The sequence below is a fragment of the Zootermopsis nevadensis genome, unplaced genomic scaffold (assembly GCF_977971745.1).
Source record: "Zootermopsis nevadensis isolate Lab colony 2312 unplaced genomic scaffold, Znev_1.0 Znev_ptg000009l, whole genome shotgun sequence".
Lineage (NCBI taxonomy): Eukaryota > Metazoa > Arthropoda > Insecta > Blattodea > Termopsidae > Zootermopsis > Zootermopsis nevadensis.
In genome coordinates, this window is record NW_028259141.1 from 3639868 (window position 1) to 3661312 (window position 21445).

A 21445-nucleotide genomic window follows, 5' to 3' on the forward strand; every position below is an offset into this window, starting at 1 on the left:
TTTTGATCTTTGAGATTCCTTAATCTCTTTCTTATCTCAGATATTACAAAGCCATGTTTGAAGTTGTTTTTTAGTAGATCGAGAGAAACTGGACTATCTGTGTACACCGCTACTATTCTTTCCTCAATGCTGATTTCCCTTAAAGTTGTTACTGCATCCAAGGCCTCTAGAATTCCGATCTGCTCAGCTTGATTGTTTGAGCAGTGATCGGGTAACTTGGTTTTAAAGCTATGAATTAGTTCTCCATTTTTGAAGATAACAGCGGCAGCACTCACCTTTCCCTGGTGTTTACTTCCATCTGTATAGATTTCCACAGTGTATTTATTGAATTCTTTCACTTCATCAAGAGTTATTCTTTCCGCTGGATGAGACCATTCCTTCTTGTTTAATGGTGCTCCGTACTCGTTAGAGTCATCTTTCAGTCTGTGTATAGTTTTATTTATCTGCACTGCTTCTTCGATAGTAATGCAGATAGGATATTCTGTCTTCCTGGTCTTTTCGAAGTGTGCATTTGTCAGTAGTGAGCGACCAGCCCACTGCCTCTGCACAATTTCTACTCAATCCTTATCTTTGTCTGCTATAGCCAACTAGTAGGAATCAGGAGAGACTTGTGTGAGAAATGGCCAGGGAGTTTTGCTTAGGAAACATCTCGTTCATTGTTTTTTGTGCCATAAATCTACGGCATGGGACCGCACGCTTTAGTTCCCTTCCGAAGGAAGTTGTTCTATGGATTTTTATCACCCCTTAAAATTCCATCAAACTCAGCAGTGTTTGAACTCGCGTACCTTGGGTCCAGTGGCGACGACATTAACCACTAGTGCAATGAGGGCGACAAGTTCGTTGAAATATTACTTTGCCAAAATAACAACAAGAAAGTTTATGAACATGTTTTTTATTTAATATTCTTAAATATATTAATTAGAAACAATTCAGAAAACATTAAATAATTTAACTATTTAACAAAAAATAAACAATTGAACTATTTTACAAAGAACTAAACTATTTCACTATTTAAATACTGAAGTATTTAACAAAAAAACTAAATAATTTATTTATTTAACAAATGTGAACAATTCAGATATTTAACAAAAAAATGAACAGTCTAACTATTTAAATACTAAACTATTTAACAAAAAATAAACAATTGAACTATTTTACAAAGAACTAAACTATTTCACTATTTAAATACTGATGTATTTAACAAAAAAACTAAATAATTTATTTATTTAACAAATGTGAACATTTCAGATATTTGAACAGTCAAAGTATTTAACATCCATTCCTTGGATCCCAGTTGCTTTGCCGGAGTTCGATGACGCCCTCGATCATATACTTGATTCTGCTCGAGAGCACCGCCTTCTTATTCGATAGTTCCTTAATTGTATGAAGGAACTCAGACAGATCCTGCAAGAAAACAAAAATTTAAAGTCACATTTCATGGGCATAATTAACTTCTTACGCTTATAAGCCTACACATAAAACTAGAAAATTCTGCCACTACTCATGTAGTTCACATAGAACTTGCTGTGTGGGAAGGCGCGTGTAAACTTAAATTGAGAGCTGAAGGTTGCTGTCTCGAACAAAACGTAAGTATGTGTCTCATCTAAACTAAGGCATAAACCGAGATTTTTGGTGGCTGAGCCTAGACATGACCCTTCGATCAGATTCCTGCTTTGTCCTGTCATGACTGAGTGAATTCTGACATGATTCAGCAGAGGTGATGAGAGGAAACGTAAAAGTGTAACCCAATACTGAGCACGATTCCCGTCGCACTAGACGGGGACAAGTTGAAGCCACGGCATGAGGCGTCTTTATATGAAACATGTAAGAGTGTAGAAGAGTATGAAGAAATTCAGAAGAACATGTCACGGTGATCATTTATCACACAGAAACACTATTCAGAATATTGCCAGCGAGCTCAGAAAGGTATTTCATATCAGAATAGATACAACATCCTCACGCGTTCTTTACAATGTGCACTTTCAAGCATCGAATCCACCTTCTGTGACAGTTCCCAATTTGGCCACGAGATTGCAGCACCTGACTTTCTACCTAGGAGGATATTCAAACTAGGATTATGCGAGGTCGTGCAGAATACCACAAACTAAACATCAAATTTCATCCTAGTCTGTCCATTGGTTCTCGAATTGAATGGACTGGAAAGACAGATGGACGAGAAGGTGCGACCAGCCCATAATGCCTTCTCACTATGATTTTGTGCAAAGAATGTATAACAATTAAGAAGACTTGCATGTTACAAAATGGAAGCCAGAAAGTCAGTGAGATCAAAGGGACACACTTACTGCTTTTTGCATTGTACCTTCCGTATAAACCTGTGGTCATCATAGAGCCCAAAGGAAGGCAATAAATTACACGGTAGGAGAACTGCAAATTAAAACTAAAAGTATTCCAAAATGAAAACAAACATACTTGGCTCTTGCTCTCGAAATCCTTTCCGGCCGTCATCAGTAGTGTGCAGAGGCACTCCAAGGAATGCTCGTCTTCTTGGGAAAGGAGACGTTTAATGCAATGCTGCATGGTGCTTGTGGCGAGCATTTCTGCTTGATGCAGTTCGCCAATAAACCTGTAACATAGTGAAGAATATATCACTTGGGTTGAGTTAAGACAATAGTAAAAGTCCAAAGAACAGAAGAGAAATGAGGTTCTTTGCCTCTACAACTTACAGTAAGATTTGTGCCTTAAAATAATGAGAACTTTTGTTTAAATAGATGGAATTTAATCAGTGTCTTGTGTGTGATATATATTTTTGAGGTGAAATATAATATTTCTGTACGTGGTCCTGTAAAAATCTGTATCTGTTTATAAATATAAAACGGCTGAGACCGAATATTGAAAATTTCAAATTAAATAATTATTTTTATGTAATTTGCATTTGATTCTGTATGGAGGTAAGCCATCAGTGCCATTTCACGATGCAAATACAGAGGAAGTGTAGACTTTATGATAGTCTGTGATCATGTAAGCAGCAGCATTATGAAGCACATTTAGAAATTGGTCCTGGATTTTGTGGAACACTTGCATACTGGAGGGCAAGAACCCATTAACATTTCAAATTTCCTCTCAGTGTCTTGTCCTAATTCACAACTCTTAAGTTCACTACTTTCAGAGTCACTGATGAATCAAATGTAGAGCTTCAAAATCACAAAGAAAAATGTAAGTTACCTGATGTTTCCTATTGATTTCATTCGTATCCTTCGCAGTTCCTGCTGTAGTTCGGTTTTCTTTACCTGCAGAAAAAATAAGTAGAAAAGATTAGAAATCGCCTTTTTTGATGGTATCTTGTAAGAGCCCTTCTTTAATGCACAGCTTTCAACATATGTAAGTTTGCATTTTAAAGTATGTGTCCACGATACTCAGCCGGTCAAGAAGCCCCCTGCCTTTATGCCCCCAAAACAACGTCATGAGCTAATGAGAAATGTCAAGTGCAGCCGGAGTCCATTATTATGAGAGTTTACAACATTTTGAAAAAAATGAGTACATTAAGTGCTCATTATAGGAAGTTAAAGTAACCTAAGAAGTTAGGAAAATGTTTTTTCATCTTGAGGTACCATTTATATCATAATAATTTAAATTAAGTTTATGTGCGTTCTACAGTCAGTCTTTATCAATTATGTCTCTTTCTTGTCTTTCAAGAAGTCTTAAATCCTGAACAACATATTGAATAATAATTTTTCAAATGATAGATATTCATCTTGAAGCAAAAATGGAGGAGACATCTATTCCATTCGATCAAGCAGACGGAGCTATTCCCAATCTGTGGACAGAAGCGTAGTAACACACGACCGTAGACAAAGACATTAGAGAAGCACTTACTGGGTCTGCTGTTTCCTGAATCTCTTTCTGTCTGGCTTCTTGATTTATGCCTGATTCAGGATTCTTTTCAAATTCGGCCCGGCATCGACCTAGCAGCAACTTCCTGAAGGTCACCTCTGGTTCGCCATTGTTCCCACGCTCTGCCGGAACTTTTATGCTGGAGAGAACCTTGCACATTCGTGCATAAATCTCTGTGAACTTTGGTTCATCAACAGCCTGCACATAAAAACACACAACATTATCACTTTGCTCTCATGTTATATTTATGAAAAACAACTCTGTTGAGCATACGTTACATAAACTAAATTTATGAAATGATGGCCACCTAAATGAAGCTTCAACAAAAGTAAATCTTTATCCCTTAAACCTGAGAAACTCAAAATCTCAGTCAGATGCAAGACACATTTCATGACAGCCTTAATTTTCTTGCATAAGATAAACATTTTTAGATGAGAGCAGATAAATTCTAAGCTTGGAGGTGAATTTAAAGAGAGAACAATCAGCTTACTGCTTTTTAAGATTATTATCATAGTGAACAGTAACAATTATAATTTTCACTTGCCCCTAGCGTCTCCAATACTACACTGAGGATAACTTCAATATTTAAGAAATTGAGCTGCAAAGTTACAAAAGAAGGGAATTTCTATCAATATGACGTCTCTGTCTGAATGTATCAGCTGCTAAAGACCGGTGCCTCACCTTTTCAAATATGAGGTCGATGACGCCCTTCAGGCGATCGCTGCTGTCAATTGGCAGAGCCTGGACCTGGGAAACAAGTTTGTCGAACTTGTCAGGCGTGAGTTTGTTGAGCAAACTGCGAGCCTTCTTTAACAGCTCCTGCAACATCAAGTTCCCTCTCATCATCTGACAGAACGCAAACACAGAAATAAAGCGAAACATGTTTTACTTCCTTAAAGCCTTCATAGAGATGATTAAAACCTAGAGCCAGTTGCTCTGCATGCGCCGTCCAGCCGCGTTTTGTCTACACCGAAGAAGAAGTCTGTTGTCATGAGAAGCCAATGTCTATTGAGAAATATAATTACAATGCATACTCATTATATGCAATTAAAGACTTGGAAAGGTAAACATTGCTTCTAAAATAAAAGAGTAAGCAAAAAGAAAGTTTATTTTTTAGAGTGGCAAAGTTCCAATAAGAAGTGATGAGGAAATTAGGAGGAGACGAATTCCGGAAATGCTTGCAGCTTCTCAGATGGAAATGTCTGATCTTTAAGAGCATCAAGATTAAAATATAGACCTACAATTTTGCCTGTTCCTTAATTTGGTGATGAACCTTCACTTACAATAAGCCACCTAGTTAGTTAGAGTAGACGTGTTTCTTAGCGCAGGACTGTTCCTTTCAGCCATCTTGCATTGGGGCAGATACAGCATTATTGACTGTTTCCAGGATCCTGTCCTTAATTGAATGCCAGGAACATACCTGAGTCTGGGCAGCCTGCTCGTTGTTGGTCGCCGGCTTCCTTCGCCCAGGTCGCCAGGCGTTTTCAGCTCTCGACAGTTTTACCTCAGTGAGCTTGATTTCAATGATGTTCTTTGTTTTAGTGGCTGGCCTTGATGCAGGCTGCTGTGAATGACACCAAAGCAACACAACATTAACCAAAAGTGTTCACTCTTAAATGTTGTTTTTATCACAGTTTTACGTACAATTTTTCCATTTTTTGGCTTTAATCATGCATTTAATACATTACTCGATGCTTCCTACAGCTCAGATAATAAGAGACCTGTATGTATAAAGCCCTAAACAGTAAATGACTGAAATTAGGCTCCAGGTGTTGTGTTCATCACCTCTCACAAAAAATACAACACTTCTTCTGCTGCAGTTGACATAGAACTGTTCACTTTATTATTTTCTATCACAGTTTATATGTTCACAAATGCATCACCAGTGAAAGATGATACACCCAAATTATGCTATTTCATCCGTAAAAGCCTTGGGTACCCTCTCTTTTGACAGAGAGTACTCGTGTCCGACCCCATCGACATCGCGAGTCACCGAGTAACTGCCATAAGCTATACTTCGTCCTACAAACTACACTCTGACAGCTACAGATGAAATCCTTCTCCTCCTCTTCAACAAATGATTCAGTCGGAAATGGATTTGACTTCTCACTTTTATTTACACGCCTTAGAAAGCACTTACCTCTTCATTTTTCCAATATCTGACAATTTTCAGTTACTGTTTAGTATTTATGATTTCAAGGAATCGTTCATTAATGCACAGAATAACTCTGAGCCATGCCCCACAATGCAACAGAAAGTTTAAACGTACCTGATTTTTGTCATTCTTCATTGACAGTGAGATCTCCTGTTGCAGCTTCTCAATGTGTTGCCTTGCAGCAAATTCTGTAACAATCGATAATTATTTTAGATAGTAAAATTACTCTTTTGACTATATGTTAACAAACAAGAAAGTTTGTCTTTCGAAACTGTTACGAATGTAAAGATGGAAAAAGACGAGAGGGTTTTCCGAAGACCAGAAACCCATGTCTCATGCAGCAGAAGGAGTAGTCGGAGACTCTATTTATAAACTCCATCCTGAAATATGTTCATTCAGAACATGAAAATTTAAAGTCCTTATGTGACATTAAAACTGGCAAGATCTCATTACGACAGCCAATACACATCCACAATTAAGAACAGTGTTGCCAGTTAGACGTAATTCCAATAGGATTTTGTAGTGTTTAGTTAGGACTCGCAGACTGCGCATTGGGAAACTCTTGTCTAAGTAATAAATGCATGTCAATACGAAGGCAGCGTCTGCTTCGGTGTTCACACAGAAGTGGAGGAATCTAATTGTGGGTACAATCAAACAAAGTTGCTCCTCATCACTAATGTCCGAAATACAAAGAATTTTGTGGTTTTTGAAAAGGAGACATGACCGTACCAAATCAGAACCACGGTCTAAAAAATAATGTGAGGAATGTTTGTAACCAAACAATTCAGTCTGCTGCTTTGCCCTTTCATCTGCTATATATAATTAAGGTTAAGTGACACAGAAATAATTATGGCTCTTTTAATGTAGTGGCGTACAATTTGTCTCACATTTTAAGTGCAGAACGCAGACACACATTGTTTTAGAACAAGATTGTGTGGGCCTTAGGTGTAAAGAGTGGCAGCTGATAATGTTGGAAATTATCCCACATTTCGACTAACAATGGAGTTGCCTTCTTCAGGTTAGAGATTGCAACCGAAATGTTTTGTGAAATGGATAATTTCAAACTTTAATGCCTTTCACCTCCTAAGGCTCGAGTTCAAAATATGAGAGCAAACTCTCTTCTTCTTTGGGTACATAAATTAGTCTGCAACTCAGGGCGAAGGTAACTGGAACAAAATGCCTAGGAGAATATCTGGATATCTCATGAGACATGCAGGAACATGGTAATGAACAGAATTTCATACTGAGGCAATTTGCAGCCTGTAATCTTTGACTTAGTACTTAAATAGAATGAGAGCAAACATACTTTCTGCTTGCAGCTCCTTGATCTGCTCAGCCTGCAGATTTCTTTCCTTCCTTAGCTTTTCCTTCTCCTCTCTGACGGCTCGGAGACTGACTTTGTGTTTCTCCCCTTGCCGGCGCTCGAACAAGATTTGGTTTTTGAGCTCCGTGTCTGTAACAATTCACGACTGCATCAAATGGTCTGTTAAATTCCTCATGTGACGTTATTTCAAGAAACAGCGTCAGGAGTTAAGTATTACTACGAAAAGAAAAGAGTTTGTTTAGTTAAAAAAAATGAACTTTAATAAGAGTTTGTAATTTTGAAATTGCATTTTTCTTGCCCGTGATCAAAGTCCAAATTCAGTTTAAGAGTCACTTCCAGTTGGAAAAACCAGTGTCTCTTACGCAATGCATTACTGATTGCTATTTGCAGTGTTTAAAACTGGGATTTGCATGCTGGTCACCGGAAAACATTCTTCTTAACGAAGACGTCGTTAAACAGCCTGGCTCTCATCGAGTCTTCCCGAAAGAGGGATGGGTGTCTACCCTGGGGGACCATCAGACAGACCTCCTCCTCGTCACTTGTGACTGAGGCGCAAGGTACACGTGGACACAAAATTAATCTTGGTCTCAACTCTCAGAGAGCAAAGTAAACGTACATAATTCACTAGAAAATGATTCTTTGAAGTCCAGCAAATTTAAAATGTCTGAGAATGACTATTAAAAAAGCAAAATTGCAATGCATGTAACATTTCTTGGTTTTCCTTCTGACAAAATCACTTAAAATAATGAAGAGTTGCTGGAAGTCTGGGGGGCATATCTGGACATCTAGAAAGACGTACATAAACATAATACTGACTGTACTCCACAACTTACTGCATGCACGGAATTAAACGACACTTACTCTCTGCTGCCAGCATCCTGATCCTGTTCATCAAGAAGCAAGTGATCCTCGTGTCTTCTGTTTCAGCAGGGTTTACCTGAGGACAGACAAAAAATGAGTCATTTTATAGTCCAAGAATTCTCTGCAACTTCATGAGGTTAATATTTATTATGAAATTGTTGTCCCAGTCACACACAAATCGCATGTGCCTTTGCTGTTTGTGCTGTACTGCTATCGATTTTCGTTTCTGCCAGAAAATATTAAGAAGACCTCACTTATAGAAAGAGAAATTAAGGCTGTGTCAGATAACGAGGGCTTCCTTTTAATGAATGATTTACCTTTAAAATTAGCATGTTAGGAAACGTTTCAAAGCTTTAATTGCAATATACAAGTCAGTTTATGATTAATCTGTAATACAAGACAACGATCCTGAGAAATTAAGCTGTTCACTCAACAATAACTTTCCTCTAGACGAAAAAATTAAGACTGAAAACAACCTTTAACAATGTCTGAATGTGACGAGTGACCCAGTCATAGGTCCCTATCAGCTGTTTAGCTTAGCCGGAATTCAAGTAACTTTGTTGATGATGGCCGACGTGTGTTGCTGCTAGCATTTGAATTCTTAAGAATGACATAAAATCCCTCAAGATAACGAAATAATAATATTAATAATAAGTAGGAAACCCTTGACTCACCCATTGTGAAGAGCTGGAAACCTCCATGTCGCAGGCAGCAAGATTTGAATAACAAATTAAACAGGTTGCAGGAAAGATTTTCACTATATAGAGAATTATCTTGTTCTAGAAGCTGCTCACACCAAAATACGTTTCACACTGAGGAGAGCCAACCAACCACTGAGTAGAGTAGTACCAACCAACCAAAGAAGCTAACTGAGGGCAGAGGCCTGCGCAAGCGCAAGCATCGTCCCTACCTAGGTGAAACCATTCCTGCGCACAAGACGCATTGCTGGAAATGGTAAACGGTCGTAATATAAGAACGGAAATTTTGCTAACGCTAACGGGGTTTCGTCGTGGCGGGAGCCTCAACCATTCAAACTGGGATTTGTTGCTGCTGATGGGAGGTTATCCTGTCAGGCAAGTTGTCGAAGGAATTTGGTTGGTTGGGTCTCTGGGGTATGAACCCAGAGAGGGAGGGGCCGTTTCGGCTGAAGGCCTCTGCGGCATGGGGGGAAGATCACTTCAGCTGATGGCCTCCATGATCGGGGGGAAGGGTGGCGGGCCGTGCCCCTATTAAGTTATACCCTGGCATTCGCCTTACAACTGAGGAAAGCACGGAAAACCTCAGTCAGGATAGCCGAGTAGTCTAACCACTCGTTGTGCTGACTTGGCCGTCTTTTGGGGATGGCTTCGGCTGGCCTGCTGAACATCAGTCGCCCTCGGTTGCCCTTGGGTGAACTCTGGCAGCCCTCATTCGGCAGAGTAGAGTAGTGGGGGTGTGGACTGCTATTTATACCTACATAACCTGTGACGCAACAGTCAGTAGAGGGCGTGCAATACGGTTCATTCAGGCGTGCATAAGAAATGAGAAATGAACCTTATGGCATGCCAGCCGAGATTGTTGCGCGTGTTCGTATTTTATATGAGCACCTGCGTTTCATATTTATACATTCTTTGTAGTTAAAGAAATACAAATTGAATTACTCCAAGTTATAATTTTTTTAAAATTCCATCATAAATGTAAGAAGTCGATTATTGATATTAAATATTTTCTGTGTAAAAGGAAATTAATTTAAAAGTAATGAAATTTTGCAGTTTAATTTGCACTTGTTTAAAAATAACTTCGTGTTTTTTTATACTTGTTCAATTTCAAATTCGATTTTTGAGGGGCCCGGGCAATGTTGAGCCCATCGCCCCTGGGCGAGGGAAAATGTTTTTCCCTTCGACTCCCGATTATTCATTTTGACCAATAAGAGAACGCAGGAAGGCAAGAACTCTGGAAGAAGTGTCCTGAGTTCGATTTCCTTCAAGGGCGGTTCCTTTGGCTCCGAAACTAAGCGAGACAGAAGAAGGGATCAGAGTTTTTTGCTTCGAAGAGGAGATTTCGGAAACGAAGGCCTCGACACTGAGTTCGAGACCCGACAAAGATGGTTTCTGTTGACGGGAAAGCACCCACGAGAAGAAATCGACGCCAAGGCAAAATTCTTTCTTTTCGGAGAGGAAATTACGGGGTCTAAGGTCACGGACACGAATACACAGTCCTCGGTTCGAGTCTCTGTTACGATGTTGGTTTCTGGGGTCATTTTTACGGGCGTATTAAACGACGCACGTTTACTGATGAGGCCCATAAGCTACCGGGTGTCTCCAAATTAATCTGCTGATTCTGTGTGGTTATAGTAGTTAATGATTTTTCATTTATTAAACGACGCATTTTCAGTAGGCGTAGCACAGGAGCATAAAAATCCATTGATAAATCCTAGCTTAATTCTGTATTACTGACGCCTAACACGGATGCCACCAGATGTCTCAAAAGTAAAGCGCTGTACAATTTGTAGGGTTACCCAAATATCGGAAAGGTTTTTGTGGTAATATAATTTACCGCATTTGACCGGCGGATGAAGAAAGCACGTGGTTTGGTGGGCAAACCCGTAAGAAGGCGTTCACTGTGACCTGTAAGGTAGTGTTTATTCTTGTTTCTTCAACGCTCTATCAACTGATAATGTTGCATATCCATTATTTAAATATGACAGGATGGTTATGAATGATGGATCGCGGGAGTACATTCTGTGCCTGCTATAAAGTAACTGAGAAGAACCAGGAAGCTGGGGTTAGCCGGTGCCAACATGTTAGTTTACTGCGATTGGATGAAGCCGATATTTTAGGCGTGTTTTAAGAGGGGACAGGAATTGGATCTATTTTTTTTTAGATTATGGTACCACAGAGTTTCAATAATCTCACAGGCATCTTCAAATGGCCGATGCTAAGTTTGTTATGAATTGTGAATGGGCCAGGGTGAATGTGAAAATGGATCTTAGGAACTGCTAAGGAATTTGCCTTCCACAAGGTGGGGATTGTGTCTTTGAACGAGATTCGGACTGAATATCGCTTGGATAACCTGTCAGCTTTGTCTTGAGTACTTCGTGGTTTTACTTTCGTTATTCAACCGGAGGTCAAATGCGGTAAATTATATTACCACAAAAACCTTTCCGATATTTGGGTAACCCTACAAATTGTACAGCGCTTTACTTTTCAGACATCTGGTGGCATCCGTGTTAGTCGACAGAACGAAGCTAGTTTTGTGTGTCTAAACAATAAAATAGGATTTATCAATGGATTTAATGCTCGGAGCTTCTGAAAGTGCGTTGTTAAATAATCTATGAATAAATAAAAAGGCATGGTCTAATATAACCACACAAAATCAGCAGATTAATTCGGAAACACCCGGTAGCTTATGGGCCTCATCATTGAACGTGCGTCCTTTAACACGCCCGTAAAAATGACCCCAGAAACCAACATCGTAACAGAGACTCGAACCGAGGACTGTGTATTCGTGTCCGTGACCTTAGACCCCGTAATTTCCTCTCCGAAAAGAAAGAATTTTGCCTTGGCGTCGATTTCTTCTCGTGGGTGCTTTCCCGTCAACAGAAACCATCTTTGTCGGGTCTCGAACTCAGTGTCGAGGCCTTCGTTTCCGAAATCTCCTCTTCGAAGCAAAAAACTCTGATCCCTTCTTCTGTCTCGCTTAGTTTCGGAGCCAAAGGAACCGCCCTTGAAGGAAATCGAACTCAGGACACTTCTTCCAGAGTTCTTGCCTTCCTGCGTTCTCTTATTGGTCAAAATGAATAATCGGGAGTCGAAGGGAAAAACATTTTCCCTCGCCCAGGGGCGATGGGCTCAACATTGCCCGGGCCCCTCAAAAATCGAATTTGAAATTGAACAAGTATAAAAAAACACGAAGTTATTTTTAAACAAGTGCAAATTAAACTGCAAAATTTCATTACTTTTAAATTAATTTCCTTTTACACAGAAAATATTTAATATCAATAATCGACTTCTTACATTTATGATGGAATGTCAAAAAATTATAACTTGGAGTAATTCAATTTGTATTTCTTTAACTACAAAGAATGTGTAAATATGAAACGCAGGTGCTCATATAAAATACGAACACGCGCAACAATCTCGGCTGGCATGCCATAAGGTTCATTTCTCATTTCTTATGCACGCCTGAATGAACCGTATTGCACGCCCTCTACTGACTGTTGCGTCACAGGTTATGTAGGTATAAATAGCAGTCCACACCCCCACTACTCTACTGGAAGACTGAGTGAGGAGTGGAGGATTGGGAGTGGACGAGATCCCCACCGGCACAGCCTGGAGAGAGGTAGGACGATGCTTGCGCTTGCGCAGGCCTCCGCCCTCAGTTAGCTTTTTGGTTGTGTCCAGTGGGACTCGTGTCGAACGAGGGCTGCCAGAGGTCGCCCAAGGGCAACCGAGGGCGACCGATGTTCAGCAGGCCAGCCGAGGCCGTCCCCAAAAGACGGCCAAGTCGGCACACGAGTGGTTAGACTACTCGGCTACCCTGACTGAGGTTTTCCGTGCTTTTCCTCAGTTGTAAGGCGAATGCCAGGGTATAACTTAATAGGGGCACGGCCCGCCACCCCGATCACGGAGGCCATCAGCTGAAGTGATCTTCCCCCCATGCCGCAGAGGCCTTCAGCCGAAACGGCCCCTCCCTCTCTGGGTTCAAACCCCGGAGATCCAACCAACCAAATTCCTTTGGACAACTTGCCTGACGGGATGACCTCCCATCAGCAGCAACGGATCCCAGTTTGAATGGTCGAGGCTCCCGCCACGACGTAACCCTGTTAGCGATAGCAAAATTTCCGTTTCTTATATTAAGACTGTTTACCATTTCCAGCAATGCGCCTTGTGTGCAGGAATGGTTTCACCTAGGTAGGGACGATGCTTGCGCTTGCGCAGGCCTCCGCCCTCAGTTAGCTTTTTGGTTGGTTGGTTTTTTTTCACTACTCTACTCTGCCGAATGAGGGCTGCCAGAGTTCACCCAAGGGCAACCGAGGGCGACTGATGTTCAGCAGGCCAGCCGAAGCCATCCCCAAAAGACGGCCAAGTCAGCACAACGAGTGGTTAGACTACTCGGCTACCCTGACTGAGGTTTTCCGTGCTTTCCTCAGTTGTAAGGCGAATGCCAGGGTATAACTTAATAGGGGCACGGCCCGCCACCCTTCCCCCCGATCATGGAGGCCATCAGCTGAAGTGATCTTCCCCCCATGCCGCAGAGGCCTTCAGCCGAAACGGCCCCTCCCTCTCTGGGTTCATACCCCAGAGACCCAACCAACCAAATTCCTTCGACAACTTGCCTGACAGGATAACCTCCCATCAGCAGCAACAAATCCCAGTTTGAATGGTTGAGGCTCCCGCCACGACGAAACCCCGTTAGCGTTAGCAAAATTTCCGTTCTTATATTACGACCGTTTACCATTTCCAGCAATGCGTCTTGTGCGCAGGAATGGTTTCACCTAGGTAGGGACGATGCTTGCGCTTGCGCAGGCCTCTGCCCTCAGTTAGCTTCTTTGGTTGGTTGGTACTACTCTACTCAGTGGTTGGTTGGCTCTCCTCAGTGTGAAACGTATTTTGGTGTGAGCAGCTTCTAGAACAAGATAATTCTCTATATAGTGAAAATCTTTCCTGCAACCTGTTTAATTTGTTATTCAAATCTTGCTGCCTGCGACATGGAGGTCTCCAGCTCTTCACAATGGGTGAGTCAAGGGTTTCCTACTTATTATTAATATTATTATTTCGTTATCTTGAGGGATTTTATGTCATTCTTAAGAATTCAAATGCTAGCAGCAACACACGTCGGCCATCATCAACAAAGTTACTTGAATTCCGGCTAAGCTAAACAGCTGATAGGGACCTATGACTGGGTCACTCGTCACATTCAGACATTGTTAAAGGTTGTTTTCAGTCTTAATTTTTTCGTCTAGAGGAAAGTTATTGTTGAGTGAACAGCTTAATTTCTCAGGATCGTTGTCTTGTATTACAGATTAATCATAAACTGACTTGTATATTGCAATTAAAGCTTTGAAACGTTTCCTAACATGCTAATTTTAAAGGTAAATCATTCATTAAAAGGAAGCCCTCGTTATCTGACACAGCCTTAATTTCTCTTTCTATAAGTGAGGTCTTCTTAATATTTTCTGGCAGAAACGAAAATCGATAGCAGTACAGCACAAACAGCAAAGGCACATGCGATTTGTGTGTGACTGGGACAACAATTTCATAATAAATATTAACCTCATGAAGTTGCAGAGAATTCTTGGACTATAAAATGACTCATTTTTTGTCTGTCCTCAGGTAAACCCTGCTGAAACAGAAGACACGAGGATCACTTGCTTCTTGATGAACAGGATCAGGATGCTGGCAGCAGAGAGTAAGTGTCGTTTAATTCCGTGCATGCAGTAAGTTGTGGAGTACAGTCAGTATTATGTTTATGTACGTCTTTCTAGATGTCCAGATATGCCCCCCAGACTTCCAGCAACTCTTCATTATTTTAAGTGATTTTGTCAGAAGGAAAACCAAGAAATGTTACATGCATTGCAATTTTGCTTTTTTAATAGTCATTCTCAGACATTTTAAATTTGCTGGACTTCAAAGAATCATTTTCTAGTGAATTATGTACGTTTACTTTGCTCTCTGAGAGTTGAGACCAAGATTAATTTTGTGTCCACGTGTACCTTGCGCCTCAGTCACAAGTGACGAGGAGGAGGTCTGTCTGATGGTCCCCCAGGGTAGACACCCATCCCTCTTTCGGGAAGACTCGATGAGAGCCAGGCTGTTTAACGACGTCTTCGTTAAGAAGAATGTTTTCCGGTGACCAGCATGCAAATCCCAGTTTTAAACACTGCAAATAGCAATCAGTAATGCATTGCGTAAGAGACACTGGTTTTTCCAACTGGAAGTGACTCTTAAACTGAATTTGGACTTTGATCACGGGCAAGAAAAATGCAATTTCAAAATTACAAACTCTTATTAAAGTTCATTTTTTTTAACTAAACAAACTCTTTTCTTTTCTTAGTAATACTTAACTCCTGACGCTGTTTCTTGAAATAACGTCACATGAGGAATTTAACAGACCATTTGATGCAGTCGTGAATTGTTACAGACACGGAGCTCAAAAACCAAATCTTGTTCGAGCGCCGGCAAGGGGAGAAACACAAAGTCAGTCTCCGAGCCGTCAGAGAGGAGAAGGAAAAGCTAAGGAAGGAAAGAAATCTGCAGGCTGAGCAGATCAAGGAGCTGCAAGCAGAAAGTATGTTTGCTCTCATTCTATTTAAGTACTAAGTCAAAGATTACAGGCTGCAAATTGCCTCAGTATGAAATTCTGTTCATTACCATGTTCCTGCATGTCTCATGAGATATCCAGATATTCATTTTGTTCTAGTTACCTTCAATATTTTGTCTTCGCCCTGAGTTGCAGACTAATTTATGTACCCAAAGAAGAAGAGAGTTTGCTCTCATATTTTGACCTCGAGCCTTAGGAGGTGAAAGGCATTAAAGTTTGAAATTATCCATTTCACAAAACATTTCGGTTGCAATCTCTAACCTGAAGAAGGCAACTCCATTGTTAGTCGAAATGTGGGATAATTTCCAACATTATCAGCTGCCACTCTTTACACCTAAGGCCCACACAATCTTGTTCTAAAACAATGTGTGTCTGCGTTCTGCACTTAAAATGTGAGACAAATTGTACGCCACTACATTAAAAGAGCCATAATTATTTCTGTGTCACTTAACCTTAATTATATATAGCAGATGAAAGGGCAAAGCAGCAGACTGAATTGTTTGGTTACAAACATTCCTCACATTATTTTTTAGACCGTGGTTCTGATTTGGTACGGTCATGTCTCCTTTTCAAAAACCACAAAATTCTTTGTATTTCGGACATTAGTGATGAGGAGCAACTTTGTTTGATTGTACCCACAATTAGATTCCTCCACTTCTGTGTGAACACCGAAGCAGACGCTGCCTTCGTATTGACATGCATTTATTACTTAGACAAGAGTTTCCCAATGCGCAGTCTGCGAGTCCTAACTAAACACTACAAAATCCTATTGGAATTACGTCTAACTGGCAACACTGTTCTTAATTGTGGATGTGTATTGGCTGTCGTAATGAGATCTTGCCAGTTTTAATGTCACATAAGGACTTTAAATTTTCATGTTCTGAATGAACATATTTCAGGATGGAGTTTATAAATAGAGTCTCCGACTACTCCTTCTGCTGCATGAGACATGGGTTTCTGGTCTTCGGAAAACCCTCTCGTCTTTTTCCATCTTTACATTCGTAACAGTTTCGAAAGACAAACTTTCTTGTTTGTTAACATATAGTCAAAAGAGTAATTTTACTATCTAAAATAATTATCGATTGTTACAGAATTTGCTGCAAGGCAACACATTGAGAAGCTGCAACAGGAGATCTCACTGTCAATGAAGAATGACAAAAATCAGGTACGTTTAAACTTTCTGTTGCATTGTGGGGCATGGCTCAGAGTTATTCTGTGCATTAATGAACGATTCCTTGAAATCATAAATACTAAACAGTAACTGAAAATTGTCAGATATTGGAAAAATGAAGAGGTAAGTGCTTTCTAAGGCGTGTAAATAAAAGTGAGAAGTCAAATCCATTTCCGACTGAATCATTTGTTGAAGAGGAGGAGAAGGATTTCATCTGTAGCTGTCAGAGTGTAGTTTGTAGGACGAAGTATAGCTTATGGCAGTTACTCGGTGACTCGCGATGTCGATGGGGTCGGACACGAGTACTCTCTGTCAAAAGAGAGGGTACCCAAGGCTTTTACGGATGAAATAGCATAATTTGGGTGTATCATCTTTCACTGGTGATGCATTTGTGAACATATAAACTGTGATAGAAAATAATAAAGTGAACAGTTCTATGTCAACTGCAGCAGAAGAAGTGTTGTATTTTTTGTGAGAGGTGATGAACACAACACCTGGAGCCTAATTTCAGTCATTTACTGTTTAGGGCTTTATACATACAGGTCTCTTATTATCTGAGCTGTAGGAAGCATCGAGTAATGTATTAAATGCATGATTAAAGCCAAAAAATGGAAAAATTGTACGTAAAACTGTGATAAAAACAACATTTAAGAGTGAACACTTTTGGTTAATGTTGTGTTGCTTTGGTGTCATTCACAGCAGCCTGCATCAAGGCCAGCCACTAAAACAAAGAACATCATTGAAATCAAGCTCACTGAGGTAAAACTGTCGAGAGCTGAAAACGCCTGGCGACCTGGGCGAAGGAAGCCGGCGACCAACAACGAGCAGGCTGCCCAGACTCAGGTATGTTCCTGGCATTCAATTAAGGACAGGATCCTGGAAACAGTCAATAATGCTGTATCTGCCCCAATGCAAGATGGCTGAAAGGAACAGTCCTGCGCTAAGAAACACGTCTACTCTAACTAACTAGGTGGCTTATTGTAAGTGAAGGTTCATCACCAAATTAAGGAACAGGCAAAATTGTAGGTCTATATTTTAATCTTGATGCTCTTAAAGATCAGACATTTCCATCTGAGAAGCTGCAAGCATTTCCGGAATTCGTCTCCTCCTAATTTCCTCATCACTTCTTATTGGAACTTTGCCACTCTAAAAAATAAACTTTCTTTTTGCTTACTCTTTTATTTTAGAAGCAATGTTTACCTTTCCAAGTCTTTAATTGCATATAATGAGTATGCATTGTAATTATATTTCTCAATAGACATTGGCTTCTCATGACAACAGACTTCTTCTTCGGTGTAGACAAAACGCGGCTGGACGGCGCATGCAGAGCAACTGGCTCTAGGTTTTAATCATCTCTATGAAGGCTTTAAGGAAGTAAAACATGTTTCGCTTTATTTCTGTGTTTGCGTTCTGTCAGATGATGAGAGGGAACTTGATGTTGCAGGAGCTGTTAAAGAAGGCTCGCAGTTTGCTCAACAAACTCACGCCTGACAAGTTCGACAAACTTGTTTCCCAGGTCCAGGCTCTGCCAATTGACAGCAGCGATCGCCTGAAGGGCGTCATCGACCTCATATTTGAAAAGGTGAGGCACCGCTGGCCATCATTTCATAAATTTAGTTTATGTAACGTATGCTCAACAGAGTTGTTTTTCATAAATATAACATGAGAGCAAAGTGATAATGTTGTGTGTTTTTATGTGCAGGCTGTTGATGAACCAAAGTTCACCGAGATTTATGCACGAATGTGCAAGGTTCTCTCCGGCATAAAAGTTCCGGCAGAGCGTGGGAACAATGATGAACCAGAGGTGACCTTCAGGAAGTTGCTGCTAGGTCGATGCCGGGCCGAATTTGAAAAGAATTCTGAATCAGGCATAAATCGAGAAGCCAGACAGAAAGAGATTCAGGAAACAGCAGATCCAGTAAGTTCTTCTCTAATGTCTTTGTCTACGGTCGTGTGTTACTACGCTTCTGTCCACAGATTGGGAATAGCTCCGTCTGCTTGATCGAATGGAAAGGATGTCTCCTCCATTTTTGCTTCAAGATGAATATCTATCACTTGAAAAATTATTATTCAATATGTTGTTCAGGTTTTAAGACTTCTTGAAAGACAAGAAAGAGACATAATTGATAAAGACTGACTGTAGAACGCACATAAACTTAATTTAAATTATTATGATATAAATGGTACCTCAAGATGAAAAAACATTTTCCTAACTTCTTAGGTTAGTTTAACTTCCTATAATGAGCACTTAATGTACTCATTTTTTCAAAATGTTGTAAACTCTCATAATAATGGACTCGTGCTGCACTTGACATTTCTCATTAGCTCATGACGTTCTTTTGGAGGCATAAAGGCAGGGGGCTTCTTGACCGGCTGAGTATCGTGGACACAAACTTTAAAATGCAAACTTACATATGTTGAAAGCTGTGCATTAAAGAAGGGCTCTTACAAGATACCATCAAAAAAGGCGATTTCTAATCTTTTCTACTTATTTTTTCTGCAGGCAAAGAAAACCGAACTACAGCAGGAACTGCGAAGGATACGAATGAAATCAATAGGAAACATCAGGTAACTTACATTTTTCTTTGTGATTTTGAAGCTCTACATTTGATTCATCAGTGACTCTGAAAGTAGTGAACTTAAGAGTTGTGAATTAGGACAAGACACTGAGAGGAAATTTGAAATGTTAATGGGTTCTTGCCCTCCAGTATGCAAGTGTTCCACAAAATCCAGGACCAATTTCTAAATGTGCTTCATAATGCTGCTGCTTACATGATCACACACTATCATAAAGTCTCCACTTCCTCGGTATTTCTTCTTCTTGGTATTTGCATCGTGAAATGGCACTGATAGCTTACCTCCATACAGAATCAAATGCAAATTACATAAAAATAATTATTTAATTTGAAATTTTCAATATTCGGTCTCAGCTGTTTTATATTTATAAACAGATACAGATTTTTACAGGACCACGTACAGAATTATTATATTTCACCTCAAAAATATATATCACACACAAGACACTGATTAAATTCCATCTATTTAAACAAAAGTTCTCATTATTTTAAGGCACAAATCTTTCTGTAACTTGTAGAGGCAAAGAACCTCATTTCTCTTCTGTTCTTTGGACTTTTACTATTGTCTTAACTCAACCCAAGTGATATATTCTTCACTATGTTACAGGTTTATTGGCGAACTGCATAAAGCAGAAATGCTCGCCACAAGCACCATGCAGCATTGCATTAAACGTCTCCTTTCCCAAGAAGACGAGCATTCCTTGGAGTGCCTCTGCACACTACTGATGACGGCCGGAAAGGATTTCGAGAGCAAGAGCCAAGTATGTTTGTTTTCATTTTGGAATACTTTTAGTTTTAATTTGCAGTTCTCCTACCGTGTAATTTATTGCCTTCCTTTGGGCTCTATGATGACCACAGGTTTATACGGAAGGTACAATGCAAAAAGCAGTAAGTGTCCCTTTGATCTCACTGACTTTCTGGCTTCCATTTTGTAACATGCAAGTCTTCTTAATTGTTATACATTCTTTGCACAAAATCATAGTGAGAAGGCATTATGGGCTGGTCGCACCTTCTCGTCCATCTGTCTTTCCAGTCCATGTGGTGGTCAAATTGGGAACTGTCACAGAAGGTGGATTCGATGCTTGAAAGTGCACATTGTAAAGAACGCGTGAGGATGTTGCATCTATTCTGATATGAAATACCTTTCTGAGCTCGCTGACAATATTCTGAATAGTGTTTCTGTGTGATAAATGATCACCGTGACATGTTCTTCTGAATTTCCTCATACTCTTCTACACTCTTACACGTTTCATATAAAGACGTCTCATGCCGTGGCTTCAACTTGTCCCCGTCTAGTGCGACGGGAATCGTGCTCAGTATTGGGTTAGACTTTTACGTTTCCTCTCATCACCTCTGCTGAATCATGTCAGAATTCACTCAGTCCTGGCAGGACAAAGCAGGAATCTGATCGAAGAGTTATGTCTAGGCTCAGCCACCGAAAATCTCGGTTTATGCCTTAGTTTAGATGAGACACATACTTACGTTTTGTTCGAGACAGCAACCTTCAGCTCTCAATTTAAGTTTACACGCGCCTTCCCACACAGCAAGTTCTATGTGAACTACATGAGTAGTGGCAGAATTTTCTAGTTTTATGTGTAGGCTTATAAGCGTAAGAAGTTAATTATGCCTATGAAATGTGACTTTAAATTTTTGTTTTCTTGCAGGATCTGTCTGAGTTCCTTCATACAATTAAGGAACTAATAAATAAGAAGGCAGTGCTCTCTAGCAGAATAAAGTTTATGATCGAGGGCGTCATCGAACTCCGGCAAAGCAACTGGGCTCCAAGGAATGGATGTTAAATACTTTGACTGTTCAAATATCTCAATTGTTCACATTTGTTAAATAAATAAATTATTAATTTTTTTTGTTAAATACTTCAGTATTTAAATAGTGAAATAGTTTAGTTCTTTGTAAAATAGTTCAATTGTTTATTTTTTGTTAAATAGTTTAGTATTTAAATAGTTAGACTGTTCATTTTTTTGTTAAATATCTGAATTGTTCACATTTGTTAAATAAATAAATTATTTAGTTTTTTTGTTAAATACTTCAGTATTTAAATAGTGAAATAGTTTAGTTCTTTGTAAAATAGTTCAATTGTTTATTTTTTGTTAAATAGTTAAATTATTTAATGTTTTCTGAATTGTTTCTAATTAATATATTTAAGAATATTAAATAAAAAACATGTTCATAAACTTTCCTGTTAT

The 21445-nt window shown here is 39.7% G+C and overlaps 2 protein-coding genes across 2 annotated transcripts; one reads left to right on the plus strand and one right to left on the minus strand.

Annotated features, from left to right (window-relative positions):
• Positions 1-1269: 1269 nt before the first annotated feature.
• Positions 1270-8353, minus strand: LOC147874377 (eukaryotic translation initiation factor 4 gamma 1-like). Its single transcript, XM_087345977.1, has 9 exons — positions 8193-8353; positions 7314-7460; positions 6122-6195; positions 5273-5416; positions 4534-4671; positions 3835-4050; positions 2685-2698; positions 2431-2584; positions 1270-1404 (listed from the first exon to the last, which is right to left on the minus strand). Exons 1-9 carry the CDS (start codon positions 8221-8223, stop codon positions 1270-1272), a joined length of 1053 nt encoding a protein of 350 aa, XP_087202103.1. The 5' UTR covers positions 8224-8353.
• A 4826-nt stretch (positions 8354-13179) lies between these two features.
• Positions 13180-20916, plus strand: LOC147874378 (eukaryotic translation initiation factor 4 gamma 3-like). Its single transcript, XM_087345978.1, has 10 exons — positions 13180-13908; positions 14507-14582; positions 15315-15461; positions 16586-16659; positions 17365-17508; positions 18110-18247; positions 18368-18583; positions 19169-19233; positions 19849-20129; positions 20906-20916. The coding sequence occupies exons 1-10, from the start codon at positions 13882-13884 to the stop codon at positions 20914-20916; spliced, it is 1179 nt and encodes a 392-aa protein (XP_087202104.1). The 5' UTR covers positions 13180-13881.
• Positions 20917-21445: the final 529 nt, after the last annotated feature.